This window comes from Balaenoptera physalus, assembly GCF_965194825.1.
Source record: "Balaenoptera physalus genome assembly, chromosome: 1".
Classification (NCBI taxonomy): domain Eukaryota; kingdom Metazoa; phylum Chordata; class Mammalia; order Artiodactyla; family Balaenopteridae; genus Balaenoptera; species Balaenoptera physalus.
In genome coordinates, this window is record NC_138882.1 from 130,826,972 (window position 1) to 130,842,319 (window position 15,348).

General features: G+C 38.6%; 1 protein-coding gene across 4 annotated transcripts in view; it reads left to right on the plus strand.

Moving 5' to 3' along the window:
* Positions 1–15,348, plus strand: part of SLC44A5 (solute carrier family 44 member 5) — a 361,866-nt gene that overhangs the window by 193,581 nt on the left and 152,937 nt on the right. For 2 of the 4 annotated variants that reach the window (XM_082419855.1, XM_082419854.1), the window contains exon 1: positions 6,992–8,792. The exons of 1 other annotated variant lie outside the window; for it this stretch is intronic. In XM_082419855.1, coding sequence (XP_082275981.1) covers positions 8,683–8,792 — 110 coding nt within the window. In that variant the 5' untranslated portion in view covers positions 6,992–8,682. Of the gene's footprint in view, positions 1–6,991; positions 8,793–15,348 lie in introns of those variants that run through there. One more of the 4 variants, XM_082419856.1, reaches the window with a different exon arrangement.

Sequence of the window (15,348 nt, forward strand, 5' to 3'; positions counted from 1 at the left end):
TTCTAATTTCATTCTTTTACATGTAGCTGTGCAGTTTTCCCAGCACCACTTATTGAAAAGGCTGTCTTTTCTCCATTGTATGTTCTTGCCTCCTTTTTCATAAATTAGGTGCCCATATGTGTGTGGGTTTATCTCTGGGCATTCTATCCTGTTCCATTGATCTATATTTCTGTTTTTGTGCCAGTACCGTACTGTCTTGATTACTGTAGCTTTGTAGTTTAGTCTGTAGTCTGAGAGCCTGATTCTTCTAGCTCCATTTTTCTTTCTCAAGATTGCTTTGGCTATTCGGAGTCTTTTGCGTTTCCATACAAATTGTGACATTTTTTGTTCTAGTTCTGTGAAAAATGCCATTGGTAGTTTGATAGGGATTGCATTGAATCTGTAGATTGCTTTGGATAGTATAGTAATTTTCACAATGTTGATTCTTCCAATCCAAGAACTTGGTATATCTCTCCATCTATTTGTATAATCTTTAATTTCTCTCATCAGTGTCTTATAATTTTCTGCATACAGGTCTTTTGTCTCCTTAGGTAGGTTTATTCCTAGGTATTTTATTCTTTTTGTTGCAATGGTAAATGGGAGTGTTTTCTTAATTTCACTTTCAGATTTTTCATCATTAGTGTATAGGAATGCAAGAGATTTCTGTGCATTAATTTTGTGTCCTGCTACTTTACCAAATTCATTTATTAGCTCTAGTAGTTTTATGGTAGCATCTTTAGGATTCTCTATGTATAGTATCATGTCATCTGCAAACAGTGACAGCTTTACTTCTTCTTTTCCGATTTGGATTCCTTTTATTTCTTTTTCTTCTCTGATTGCTGTGGCTAAAACTTCCATGTTGAATAACAGTGGTGAGAGTGGGCAACCTTGTCTTGTTCCTGATCTTAGTAGAAATGGTTTCAGTTTTTCACCATTGAGGACAATGTTGGCTGTGGGTTTGTCATATACGGCCTTTATTATGTTGAGGTAAGTTCCCTCTATGCCTACTTTCTGGAGGGTTTTTATCATAAATCTGTGTTGAATTTTATTGAAAGCTTTCTCTGCATCTATTGAGATGATCATATGGTTTTTCTCCTTCAATTTGTTAATATGGTGTATCACATTGATTGATTTTCGTATATTGGAGAATCCTTGCATTTCTGGGATAAACCCCACTTGATCATGGTGTATGATCCTTTTAATGTGTTGTTGAATTCTGTTTGCTAGTATTTTGTTGAGGATTTTTGCATCTATGTTCATCAGTGATATTGGCCTGTAGTTTTCTTTCTTTGTGGCATCTTTGTCTGGTTTTGGTAGCTGGGTGATGGTGGCCTCGTAGAATGAGTTTGGGAGTATTCCTCCCTCTGCTATATTTTGGAAGAGTTTGAGAAGGATAGGTGTTAGCTCTTCTCTAAATGTTTGATAGAATTTGCCTGTGAAGCCTTCTGGTCCTGGGCTTTTGTTTGTTGGAAGATTTTTAATCACAGTTTCAATTTCAGTGCCTGTGATTGGTCTGTTTATCTTTTCTATTTCTTCCTGGTTCAGTCTCGGAAGGTTGTGCTTTTCTGAGAATTTGTCCATTTCTTCCAGGTTGTCCATTTTATTGGCATAGAGTTGCTTGTAGTAATCTCTCACGATCCTTTGCATTCTACACTGTCAGTTGTTACTTCTCCTTTTTCATTTCTAATTCTACTGATTTGAGTCTTTTCCCTTTTTTTCTTGATTAGTCTGACTAATGGTTTATTAATTTTGTTTATCTTCTCAAAGAACCAGCTTTTAGTTTTATTGATCTTTGCTTTCATTTCCTCAATTTCTTTTTCATTTATTTCTGATCTGATCTTTATGATTTCTTTCCTTCTGCTAACTTTGGGGTTTTTTGTTCTTCTTTCTCTAATTGCTTTAGGTGTAAGTTTAGGTTGTTTATTTGAGATGTTTCTTGTCTCTTAAGGTAGGATTGTATTGATATAAAATTCCCTCTTAGAACTGCTTTTGCTGCATCCCATAGGTTTTGGGTCGTCATGTTTTCATTGTCATTTGTTTCCAGGTATTTTTTGATTTCCTCTTTGATTTCTTCAGTGATCTCTTGGTTATTTAGTAGTGTATTGTTTAGCCTCCATGTGTTTGTATTTTTTACACCTTTTTTCCTATAATTGATATCTAGTCTCATAGTGTTGTGGTCAGAAAAGATACTTGATACGATTTCAATTTTCTTAAATTTACCAAGGCTTGATTTGTGACCCAAGATATGATCTATCCTGGAGAATGCTCCATGAGCACTTGAGAAGAAAGTGTATTCTGTTGTTTTTGGATGGAATGTCCTATAAATATCAATTAAGTCCATCTTGTTTAATGTATCATTTAAAGCTTGTGTTTCCTTATTTATTTTCATTTTGGATGATCTGTCCATTGGTGAAAGTGGGGTGTTAACGTCCCCTACCATGATTGTGTTGCTGTCAATTTCCCCTTTTATGGCTGTTAGTATTTGCATTATGTATTGTGGTGCTCCTATGTTGGGTGCATAAATATTTACAATTCTTATATCTTCTTCTTGGATTGATCCCTTGATCATTATGTAGTGTCCTTCTTTGTCTCTTGTAATAGTCTTTATTTTAAAGTCTATTTTGTCTGATATGAGAATTACTATGACAGCTTTCTTTTGATGTCCATTTGCCTGGAATATCTTTTTCCATCCCCTCACTTTCAGTCTGTATGTGTCCCTAGGTCTGAAGTGGATCTCTTGTAGACAGCATATATACAGGTCTTGTTTTTGTATCTATTCGGTCAGTCTATGTCTTTTGATTGGAGCATTTAATCCATTTACATTTAAGGTAATTATCAATATGTATGTTCCTATTACCATTTTCTTAATTGTTTGGGGTTTGTTATTGTAGGTCTTTTCCTTCTCTTGTATTTCCTGCCTAGAGAAGTTCCTTTAGCATTTGTTGTAAAGGTGGTTTGGTGGTGCTGAATTCTCTTAGCTTCTGCTTATCTGTAAAGGTTTTAATTTCTCCGTTGAATCTGAATGAGATATTTGCTGGGTAGAGTAATCTCGGTTGTAGGTTTTTCTCTTTCATCACTGTAAATATGTCCTGCCACTCCCTTCTGGCCTGCATAGTTTCTGCGAAAAGACCAGTTGTTAACCTTATGGGGATTCCCTTGTATGTTATTTGTTGTTTTTCCCTTGCTGCTTTTAATATTTTTTCTTTGTATTGAATTTTTGAGAGTTTGATTAATATGTGTCTTGGCATGTTTCTCCCTGGATTTATCCTCTGTGGGACTGTCTGTGCTTCCTGGACTTGATTAACTGTTTCCTTTCCCATATTAGGGAAGTTTTCAACTATAATCTCTTCAAATATTTTCTCAATCCCTTTCTTTTTCTCTTCTTCTTCTGAGACCCCTATAATTCGAATGTTGGTGTGTTTAATGTTGTCCCAGAGGTCTCTGAGACTGTCCTCAAATCTTTTCATTCTTTTTTCTTTATTCTGCTCTGCAATAGTTATTTCCACTCTTTTATCTTCCAGGTCACTTATCTGTTCTTCTGCCTCAGTTATTCTGCTATTGATCCCTTCTAGAGAATTTTGTATTTCATTTATTGTGTTGGTCATCATTGTTTGTTTGCTCTTTAGTTCTTCTAGGTCCTTGTTAAACATTTCTTGTATTTTCTCCATTCTATTTCCAAGATTCTGGATCATCATTACTCTCATTATTCTGAACTCTTTTTCAGGTAGGCTGCCTATTTTCTCTTCATTTGTTAGGTCTGGTGGGTTTTTACCTTGCTCCTTCATCTGCTGTGTGTTTCTCTGTCTTCTCATTTTGCTTAACTTACTGTGTTTGGTGTCTCCCTTTCGCAGGCTGCAGGTTTGTAGTTCCTGTTGTTTTTGGTATCTGCCCTCAATGGCTAAGGTTGGTTCAGTGGGTTGTGTAGGCTTCCTGGTGGAGGGGACTAGTGCCTGTGTTCCGGTGGATGAGGGTAGATCTTGTCTTTCTGGTGAACAGGTCCACGTCTGGTGGTGTGTTTTGGGGTGTCTATGACCTTATTATGATTTTAGGAAGCCTCTCTGCTAATGGGTGGGGTTGTGTTCCTGTCTTGCTAGTAGTTTGGCATAGGGTGCCCAGCACTGTAGCTTGCTGGTCATTGAATGGAGCTGGGTCTTGCCATTGAGATGGAGATCTCTGGGAGATTTTCGCCATTTGATATTACATGGAGCTGGGAGGTTTCTGGTGGACCAATGTCCTGAACTTTGCTCTCCCACCTCAGAGGCACAGCCCTGATGCCTGGGTGGAGCACCAAGAGCCTGTCATCCATACGGCTCAGAATAAAAGGATGAGAGAAAGAAAGAAAGAAAAAGATAAAGTAAAATAAAATAAAATAAATTGAAATGAAATGAAATAAAATGAAATACAATAAAGTTATTAAAATAAAAAATAATTGTTAAACAAATTTTTTAAAGTAATGAAATGAAAAAGAAAGAAAGAAAGAAGAGAGCAACCAAACCAAAAAACAAATCCACCAATGATAACAAGAGCTAAAAACTATACTAAAATAAAAAAGAAAAACAAACAAACAAAAAAATGGACAGACAGAACCCTAGGAGAAATGGTAAAAGTAAAGCTATACAGACAAAATCACACACAGATGCATACGCATACACACTCACAAAAAGAGAAAAAGGGAAAAAATATATATATATCATTGCTCCCAAAGTCCACCTCCTCAATTTGGGATGATTTGTTGTCTATTCAGGTATTCCAGAGATGCAGGTTACATCAAGTTGATTGTGGAGATTTAATCCGCTGCTCCTGAGGCTGCTGGGAGAGATTTCCCTTTCTCTTCTTTGTTCACACAGTTCCTGGGGTTCAGCTTTGGATTTGCACCCACCTCTGTGTGTAGGTCGCCTGAGGGCGTCTGTTTTTCGCTCAGATAGGACGGGGTTGAAGGAGCAGCTGATTCGGGGGCTCTGGCTCACTCAGGCCGGGGGGGAGGGAGGGGTACGGATGCGGGGCGAGCCTGCGGCAGCAGAGGCCAGCATGACATTGCACCAGCCTGAGGTGTGCCATGCGTTCTCCCGGGGAAGTTGTCCCTGGATCACAGGACCCTGGCAGTGGCGGGCTGCACAGTCTCCTGGGAGGGGAGGTGTGGAGAGTGACCTGTGCTCGCACACAGGCTTCTTGGTGGCTGCAGTAGCAGCCTCAGCATCTCATGCCCATCTCTGGGGTCCGCGCTGATAGCCGCGGCTCGCGCCCGTCTCTGGAGCTCATTTAAGTGGCGCTCTTAATCCCCTCTCCTCGCGCACCAGGAAACAAAGAGGCAAGAAAAAGTCTCTTGCCTCTTAGGCAGCTCCAGACTTTTCCCGGACTCCCTCCCAGCTAGCTGTGGCGCACTAGCCCCCTTCACGCTGTGTTCACGCCGCCAACCCCAGTCCTCTCCCTGGGATCCGACCGAAGCCCGAGCCTCAGCTCTCAGCCCCCGCCCGCCCCGGCGGGTGAGCAGACAAGCCTCTCGGGTTGGTGAGTGCTGGTCGGCACCGATCCTCTGTGTGGGAATCTCTCCCCTTTGCCCTCCGCACCCCTGTGGCTGCGCTCTCCTCCGTGGCTCCGAAGCTTTCCCCCCTCTGCCACCCGCAGTCTCCGCCCGCGAAGGGGCTTCATAGTGTGTGGAAACATTTCTTTTTTCACAGCTCCCTCCCACTGGTGCAGGTCCCGTCCCTATTCTTTTGTCTCTGTTATTTCTTGTTTCTTTTGCTTTACCCAGGTACGTGGGGAGTTTCTTGCCTTTTGGGAGGTCTGAGGTCTTCTGCCAGCATTCAGTAGGTGTTCTGGAGGAGCAGTTCCACGTGTAGATGTATTTCTGGTGTATCTGTGGGGAGGAAGGTGATCTCCACGTCTTACTCTTCCGCCATCTTGAAGCTCCTCCCCTAGACATTCTTTTTTTAAAAATATTCTTTTCCATTATGGATTACCACAAGATATTGAGTATAGTTCCTTGTGCTATACATTAGGGCCTTGGTGTTTATCCTTTCTAAATGTAATAGTTTACATCTACCAACCCCAAATTCCCAGTCCATCCCTCTCCCTCCCCACAAGACTTCAGTTTCTGAACTCCAGTTGAACACTGGACTTTCAATTAGATGTCACTTCAAATTCAAAAAGAGCCAAATCAACCTCATGTTCTTTTCCTTATGACAACTGTATAACCTCTTCCACCTGCTAACACTCCCATCTGTTTTAATAGCATCAACATTTCCTTAAACTGAGATAAAAACCAGAAGTGACTGAGAATCACAATTTCTAGGTCTGAAATCTCTTTGTTTGGAACTTTTTTTGACTTCTTTTACATCCTGAGTCTTACCATTCATCAAGTGCTTTTTATCTTTTTCGTGTAATTCTATGACTAAGAATGAACATTCATTGGGGGCTTCCTAAGTGCCAGCCACTGTTTTAAGCAGTTTTACAGGTATTAATTCATTTAATCCTCATAACATCTTTCTGGCATAGGTACTATTATCATCCCCATATACAAATATGGCAACTGAGACTCAAAGAAGTGATATGATCTGTCTAGGGTCACTGCTAGTAAGTGATAGAGAGCAGGCAGTCTGACTCCAGAGCCATTGCTCCTAACCCATAAGCCACACGACTGCTCTGTGATGATCCTGGAATCTGTCTTTCCATTACTTCTACCACTTTGGGTCGTAGCTCACATGACTTTACCTCTATTACTGCAATAGACTCCTGGTTGGTCCCCTTGACTTTGCACTTTGTGATACAACTTATATATGGCCACCAGATTGCTCTTCCTTAATTAAGCCCTGCTTCTACCTTGTCCTTCCTTTGTTCCAAATCCTTCTATGACTCCCTGTGGCCTAGGATATATAAAAAAACTTCCATCCCTGGCTTTTTAGGCTTTCTGTAGTGTGGTTCCATACCATCTCTTCAGCTTTATGTTTTCCTCCTCCTGTTCCAGTATCTGTGACTCCAATCAGGCTGATCTTTTCACCATTCCTGAAAACATGCTGTTCTTTCCTAACGCTGTTACTTCATACATCTCTAAACTTTATTTGTCCATCTCAAGATGTTGTGGCTCTAGGAACCCTTCCTTACTAATCTCAACTGAATGTGACCTTTCCTTCCTTAGAACATTCCTAACGCTTTCCTTGTACCCCCTCTTACGATATCACATTCTGCCTTATTTGATAGCGACTTGTGTTCTTTTCTTATTTCTCTCCCTGCTTCACCACTTTGTTAGCCTGTTGAAGGCAGAGACTGTGTTTCACTAAATCTTGTATCCCCTGCAGTGCTTCTTCTAATGCAGAGCACATAACAGGCGATCAATACATAGTTACTGAATTTAACAGAATTCTAGTTTCACTCACTCAGAATGTTTCTCTTTTCCCTTTTGTTTTGTTCCAGTCGTTCACAAAAATCTCACTTCTTGAATGAAACCCCCTTGACTGCTCTAGTCCTTGATGAAACCTACTTTCTCAGAACTCTTGCAACACTTCAGGCCAATACATATAACTTAGTACTTGATTAATCATTTTATACGGTATATTCATTGTTCATGTATTACAACACAGGGCCTGATGTATAAAGATTCTCCACAAATATTTGTTGAATGAATCAATATGTCGATCTTGCCCCACCAACTGTAAGGTCTCGAAGACAGGGACCATGCTTTATAGATCTTCTGTACCCCTCAGAGCTCTCAGCATGTAATAGGTGCTTTATGAATATTTGCTGACTGACTGGCTCTTGGATTTCTGTTGCAAGTCTGTCCTTACCTTCCTGTTGTTCTGCCCTCAGCCTGTGATTACACTGAAGAGGTTTCTTAGTCCTCAGGTCTAATTTCCCCACTGAGAACAGGCTGAGTCAGGTTGTTGACACACAGGCCTCTTTTTGCCAGTCCCTTTTGATTCTGTCTTTGAATCAGAACTAGGCCTTCTTACAGGGACAAATCCCTGGAGGAAGAGAGCAGGAGTCCTTAGGTTGGGGAAGAAGAGTCGGGGATTGAGAATTGCAAAATATAAACCTTTGGCCAGAAATAATTCTACAGAGCTTGTTACTGGGCCTACCCAGTACATGTGAGGGAAAGGCCATTCTGTGTCTACTTTGTACTGTTTAAAGACAAGGGAAATATATGGCAATCATGATGCAAGAGTAAATGACTAGGGCCCATCTTCAGATGGCATGAAGTCTGCCAGTAGATCTAAAAAAAAAAAAACAAAAATAATATTTGTATAATGTAATAATGATTTGTATATACCATATAGCCAACATGGCAGAGACCAACAGTGACTAGTATTCCAGCTTCTCGAAGGGAAGGCTCATCTACTGAGAGGAAAGGGAGAACTGAGATAAGCCGACATCTCTATTATGCTGCGCACCTCACAAATACACAGCAATATTTGGGAATGGCAGATGGTAGAATGTGCTTTTGCAGACTGGAAGGGCTTCAAGTTTTGCTGTCCTGGCTGCAATCTATAATGTTGCTTCTCAGAACTGTGGGAGATATGTACACAGTGTGTCTAAGAATTATGGTCCTTAACAACTCTTCCCAGACTTGCTTCTAGCTGGAGAGAGGGAAAATGATTGACAGCTGTATCCTAGGCATACTGATGTTTCACTGGACCAAAGAATGAGTTCAACACTGCACTGAGCAGTGAACTAGCTAAGATATAAATTTTTCCTTTATTAATATTTTATATGTATTTATTTGCCATTTCATTGGCTTATATGCTTAGCAAATTCTTTGTTTTAAATGCAGGTGATCCAAGGATACATGACCCACATTTCAAGGGGCCCATTGTCAACAGGTAAGCAATTCTTTTCTTTGGAATGTATTTTTTAACAAACACAGAAAGCTTATTTTTTGGTATCATTTTCCAGTCAATGGAGAATTGTGTCTACTGTGAGGGGGAAATGACTTATTTTTAGCCTAAATGTCACCTTATTTATACAGGGTACAGGTAATAAATCTTTCCATGAGTCATAAATATCCCCTCCTGTTCAGCAAATGAACTGCCTTAATTTATGACTGAAGAGTTTGTATTTCTGATAAAGAGAAGCCAAAAATGCTTTATAAGATTTAACCCCTTTGTGGAGAAGGAAACACATTCCAGTAGCTGTCTTACGCACCCGTTGACTCTGATTCACCACTTCAAGTGCAGAGTTGCTATGCCAACTTCTTCCACACAGGGTGTTTGTGCTACTCAGCCTCCCAAAGCAGAGAGCTTTCTGAGAGACAAACATTCACCAATGCATCATGTATACTTTAGGATATTTTAAAATGCTCTAGGGAAGTGTGTACTTGTCTTAACTGGTGCTTCTCCTGCAAGGTTGCATGGCGTTTAAAAAGTATCCAATAATTCATAGGCCTCTTTTATTATTATATTTTACCCTCTATTCCCAGGCTTCCTGCTAATCAAAAAGGGGTTTGCAGAGTAGAATGGCTAAAAATGAGGAGAAGATTATGCTGTGTGTAGCTGTTTTTCCACTTAGCGTTGACTTTAATTTCTGGCAGTTGCATGTCATAATAAACTGTGATGTGAAATAATGATCAACATGCTTATTTGCACTTGCCAGCCATCAGCATGTATATGAGCATTACTGTTATGTCTCTATAATATCCCAGCTTTAAACAAATGTGTATCTAGTTTATTCTAATTCTGTAGGAAGCCAAGTCATTTGTTTGGGTTACTCTTTCAAAGGTGTACCTATGCCCTCTTTAGAGTAAGTCTGAAATCTCTCTCATTCTCTCCATGGTAACACCATGAATACATTTTGTTGTCCAGCGTACAAATAGCCTCATTTGATATGGAGGTTACTTTTATTGTACTTGCATTCATTTTATAATAACTAATTTGTATGAACAGAATCTAGCTTATTGGCCTCAAGGGACCTCTAGATATAATCTGGATTCAATAATAGTATCAACAACAATAATAATAAGTGAACTGCCCCATTTGGACAGATGAAACACAGATTACAGATGTGCCTTTTCTAGCCATAGAGAAGAAAGCAGAGCTCAGTCTGGCTGGCTGTAGGTGTGGGCAGGGAGGTGAAATCTCTGGTCTTCAGTTATTTAGAATTTAGTGATGGAACCACGCAGTCCAGGTGAAGTCTAAACAACTACGATAAAGAGAATAATTTATTTTTACTAAGGACCTTTTGTGATGTCCTAGGTATCACAAAGGCCTTCAAAGGTGAAATGGTCATTGTGTATACATACCACTCCCCCCCAAATCTTCAATCCAAGAACGGAGAGAAGTATTGTAAAACCACAGGGGCTTAACTACAGGAAGACACAGTTTGGCCCATTGGTAACTTCTCAGGCTGCAGGGGTCTATAATGCCTTTCCTGGGAAAATAATTGGGGTGTTTAAGGAGCAAGTGAGAAACCCCACCTCCTTCACATTACCTCTTGCTTACTATAACATTTTTTTGCTTACATAATGTCACTTTCCTTTTGAGAGGTCCAAAGTCTTATCAGATATTCAGGCAGACCCTCACGGCACTGTCTGCTCATCACCCACCATGTTCTGTGCACCTCTCTCAGTTTACAAGGACATCGTTTTGTGCCTAGTGATCACCCAACTGCAGTTGTTTCCAGGAGAGGTCAAGGAATGATGGTAATGCCACAGGAGAGATTAACTCAGTTTCTCATTTGTCCCCATCTACTAAGATAAGAATTGGACATGTGGAAGCTATTGCCCCGTAGTGTTGACCAAAAACAAACAAACAAACAGCGATTTTGATAGCCCCTTTTGAAAGAGTAGTTATCCAGTGCCTATGCTTTGTCCCCTATATTCAACAGAAGTTTAGCATTGGATTGAGGTGAGATTTGTAAAAGTTTAAGGGCTGTTCAGCACTGTTCTTGGCAGTACATTAGAGAGCAAAAATGAATGCACATAGAAAACTAAAAAATAAATCTCTTCTACAAGGTTCTACATGAGAAATTCTCTTATAATTTTAGAACTAAGAAAAATTTTCATTTAATGGAGAGTTAATATACTTTCTCCTGTTAGATAGGGAGAACTGTAATCCACTGTTTCTCCTTTTGTCTTGACTTGTAGAAAGCCCACTGATACATTTAATTTCAGTGCCAGCAACTACATTAGCCTTTGAGTTAAGCATTTCTTTTCAGGACTTTGAATTTCTATTTCTATTTTAATAATGCTATTGCATCCAGTTTTAAGTCATTTCGTTTATATTCATTCTGAAAAGAGGCAGCATATAGGTGGACAGGTAAATAGAAATGAAAACCTTGGATGTTCCATAATTGACTCTTTTCCCTTCTCTACACACAAAGTAGGTGAAGGACATATGACTCATACTAATCAAATTGGTAGGTTTCACAATGCTGAAAACAACTATTATTATAGAAGGTGGAAAATCTGTCTGGAATGTAATAAGATGCATTTATTTTTACCTGAGGCATCGGGGAGAGGTTAAACTCACTATCATGAAGGGATTCAAGGAGAGAATGAAGAGGCGTTTATTAGGGATGTTGTAGAGGGGATTCATTCATATAAAGGAGTTAGACTAAATGACCTCTGAGTTCTTTCCAATCCTGAAATTCTATGACTCTGTGATTCAACATTTTTTAAAAAATTAATTTATTTATTTATTATTTATGGGTGTGTTAGGTCTTCGTTTCTGTGCGAGGGCTTTCTCTAGTTGCGGCAAGCGGGGGCCACTCCTCATCGCGGTGCGCGGGCCTCTCATTATCGCGGCCTCTCTTGTTGCGGAGCACAGGCTCCAGACGCGCAGGCTCAGTAATTGCGGCTCACGGGCCTAGTTGCTCCGCGGCATATGGGATCTTCCCAGACCGGGGCTCGACCCCGTGTCCCCTGAATTGGCAGGCAGACTCTCAACCACTGCGCCACCAGGGAAGCCCCCAACATTTTTTATTGTTATAATTAGCATACAATATTATATTACTTTCAGGTATACAACATAGTGATTTGATATTTTTTATTCATTATGAAATGATCACAGTAAGTCTAGTTACCATCCATCACCATACAAAGTTAAAATATTATTGACTGTATTCCCTATGTATATACTATATCCCTGTGACTTTTTTATAACTGGAGGTTTGTGCCCCATAATGCCCTTCACCTATTTTGTTCTATCCTCCCATGCCCCTCCCTTCTGGCAACTATCAGTTTGTTCTCTGTATTTATGAGTCTGTTTCTGTTTTGTTTGTTCCTTTGTTTCTTAGATTCCACGTATAAGTGAAATCATATGGTATTTGTTTTTCTCTAACTTATTTCACTTAGCATAGTACCTTCTAGGTCTATCAATATTGCCACAAATGGCAAGATTTCACTCTTTTATGGCTGAGTAATATTCCATTACAGACACAGACACACACACACCTCACACCACACCACATCTTCTATATCCATATACTGAGGGACATTTAGGTTGCTTCTGTGTCTTGGCTATTGTAAATAGTGCTGCAAAGAACATAGGGGTTGATATCTTTTTGAATTAGTGTTTTCATTTTCCTCAGTTAGATACCTTGAAGTGGAATTGCTGGATCAGATGATAGTTCTATTTTTAGTTTTTAAAGGAACCTCCATACTGTTTTCCATAGTGGCTGCACTAATTTACATTTCCATCAATAATTCAGCAGAGTTCCCTTTTCTCCACATCCTTGCCAACACTTGTTTCTTGTCTTTTTGATCATAGCCATTCTGACAGGTGTGAGGTGGTATCTCACTGAGGTTTTGATTTGGATTTTCCTGTTGATTAGTGATGTTGAGTACCTTTTCATATGCTTGTTGGCCATCTGTCTTCTTTGGAGAAATGTCTATTCAGGGTTTCTGCCCATTTTTAAGTCAGGTTGTTTATTTTTTTGATATTGAATTGTATGAGTTGTTTATATATTTTGTATATCAACCCCTTATCACAAGTATTGTTTGCAAATATCTTCTCCAGTTTAGTAGGTTGCATTTTCATTTTGTTGGTGGTTTCTTTCACTGTGCAAAAACTTTTTAGTTTGATTTAGTCACATTAATTTATTTTTGCTTTTGTTGCCATTGACTATTTGGAGATGTATCCAAAAACATATTGCTAAGACCAATGTCAGAAAGGTTACTGCTTATGTTTTCTTCTAGGAGTTTTATGGTTTCAGATCTTTCATTTAAGTTTTTAATCCATTTTGATTTTATTTTGTATATGGTATGAAAAAGTTGTCTAGTTGGATTCTTTCACAATTAGCTGTCCAGTTTTCCCAACATCATTTATTGAAGAGACTGTTTCTCTCCATTGTACATTCTTGCATCCTTTGTTGTAGATTAACTGACCATATAAGAGTGGGTTTACTTCTGAGTTCTCTATTCTGTTCCATTCATCTATATGTCTCCTTTTGTGCTGGTATCATGCTGTTCTAATTACTATAGCTTTGTAGTATAGTTTGAAATCAGGGAACATGATACTTCCAGCTTGGTTCTTCTTTCTCAAGATTGCTTTGGCTATTTGGGGTCTTTTGTGGTTCCATACAAATTTTAGAATTATTCGTTCTAGTTCTGTGGAAAATGCCATAGGTAATTTGAAAGGGGTTGTATTGAATCTGTGGATTGCTTTGGGTAATGTGGACATTTTAACGATATTAATTCTTACAATCCATGAGCACAGAGTATCTTTCTGTTTATTTATGTCATCTTCAATTTCTTTTATCAATGTCTTATAGTTTTCAGAGTTAAGGTCTTTTACTTCCTTTGTTAAATTTATTCCTAGATATTTTATTTGTTGAAGTAACAGTAAGTGGGATTGTTTTCTTCATTTCTAATGGTTCATTATTAGTGTATAGAAAAGAAACAGATTTCTGTTTATTAAATTTGTATCCTGCAACTTTACTGAACTCTTTTATTAGTTTCGATAGTGTTTTGGTGAAGTCTTTAGGGTGTTCTATATGTAGTTATGTTGTCTGCAGATAGTAACAGTTTTATTTCTTCCCTTTCAGTTTGAACACCTTTTATTCCTTTTTTTTGTCTGGTTACCATGGCTAGGACTTCCAATACCATGCTGATTAAAAGTGGTAAGCGTGGGCATCCTTGTCTTGTTCTTAATCTTAGAGGAAAATCTTTCATCTTTTTACTGTTGAGTACAACGCTGGATGTGGATTTGTCATATATGGCCTCTATAATGTTGAGGTATGTTCCCTCTATACCCACTTTGTTGAGAGTGTTTATCATAAATGGATGTTGAATTTTGTCAAATGCTTTTTTTCTTCATCTACTGAGATGATCATATGATTTCTTACATTTGTTTCATTAATGTGATGTATCACATTGATTGATTTGCAGCTATTGAACCATCCTTCAATCCCTGGAATAAATAAATCCCACTTGATGATGGTATATGATCATCTTAATGTATTGTTGTATTCAGTTTGCTGATTTTTTTTTGAAGATTTTTGCATCTATGTTCATCAGGGATATTGGCCTGTAATTTTGTGTGTGTGTGTGTGTGTGTATGTCTTTGTCTGATTTTGGTATCAGGGTAATGCTACCTCATAGAATGAGTTTAGAAGTACTACCTCCTCTTTAATTTCCTGGGATAGCTTGAGAAGAATTGATAACTCTCCTTCAAATGTTTCATAGAATTCCCCTGTGAAGCCATCTGGTCCTGGAATTTTGTTTGTTGGGAGTTTTTTTAAATTAATGTTTCAATATCATTACTAGTGATTGATCTGTTCAGATTTTCTATTTCTTCCTGGAAATAGAGTCTTGGAAGTTTTGGAAGATTGTATGTTTCTAGGAATGTATCCATTTCTTCTAGGTTGTCCAATTTGATGGCATATAACTGTTCATAGTGTTTCCCTATTCATTTTCTGTCTGGATGATTTATCTATTGATGTAAGTAGGGTATATAACTCCCCTACTGTTATTGTATTACTGTTTCTTTCTTTATGACTGTTTATATTTGCTTTACATATTCAGGTGCTCCTTTGTTGGGTGCATAAATGCCACGAAATGTTATAGTCTCTTGTTGTACTGACCCCTTTATCATTATGTAATGCCCTTCTTTGTCTTTAGTTTTAGTCTTTGTCTTTTTTAAAAGTCTATTTTGTCTGATATGAGTATGGCTACCCCAGCTTTCTTTTTGTTTCCATTTGCATGGAATATCTTTTTCTATTCCTTCACTTTCACTCTGTGTGTGTCTTTAGAGCTGAGGTGAGTGCACTGTAGCAACATATTAGGTGGGTCTTTTTTTTTTTTTAAGCTACCCTATGTCTTTTGATTGACGAATTTAATCCATTTGCATTTAAAGTGATTATTGATAGGTATGTACTTATTGCCGTTTTATTCATTGTTTTCTGGTTGTTTTTGTAGTTCTTCTCTGTTCTTGTCTTCTTCTC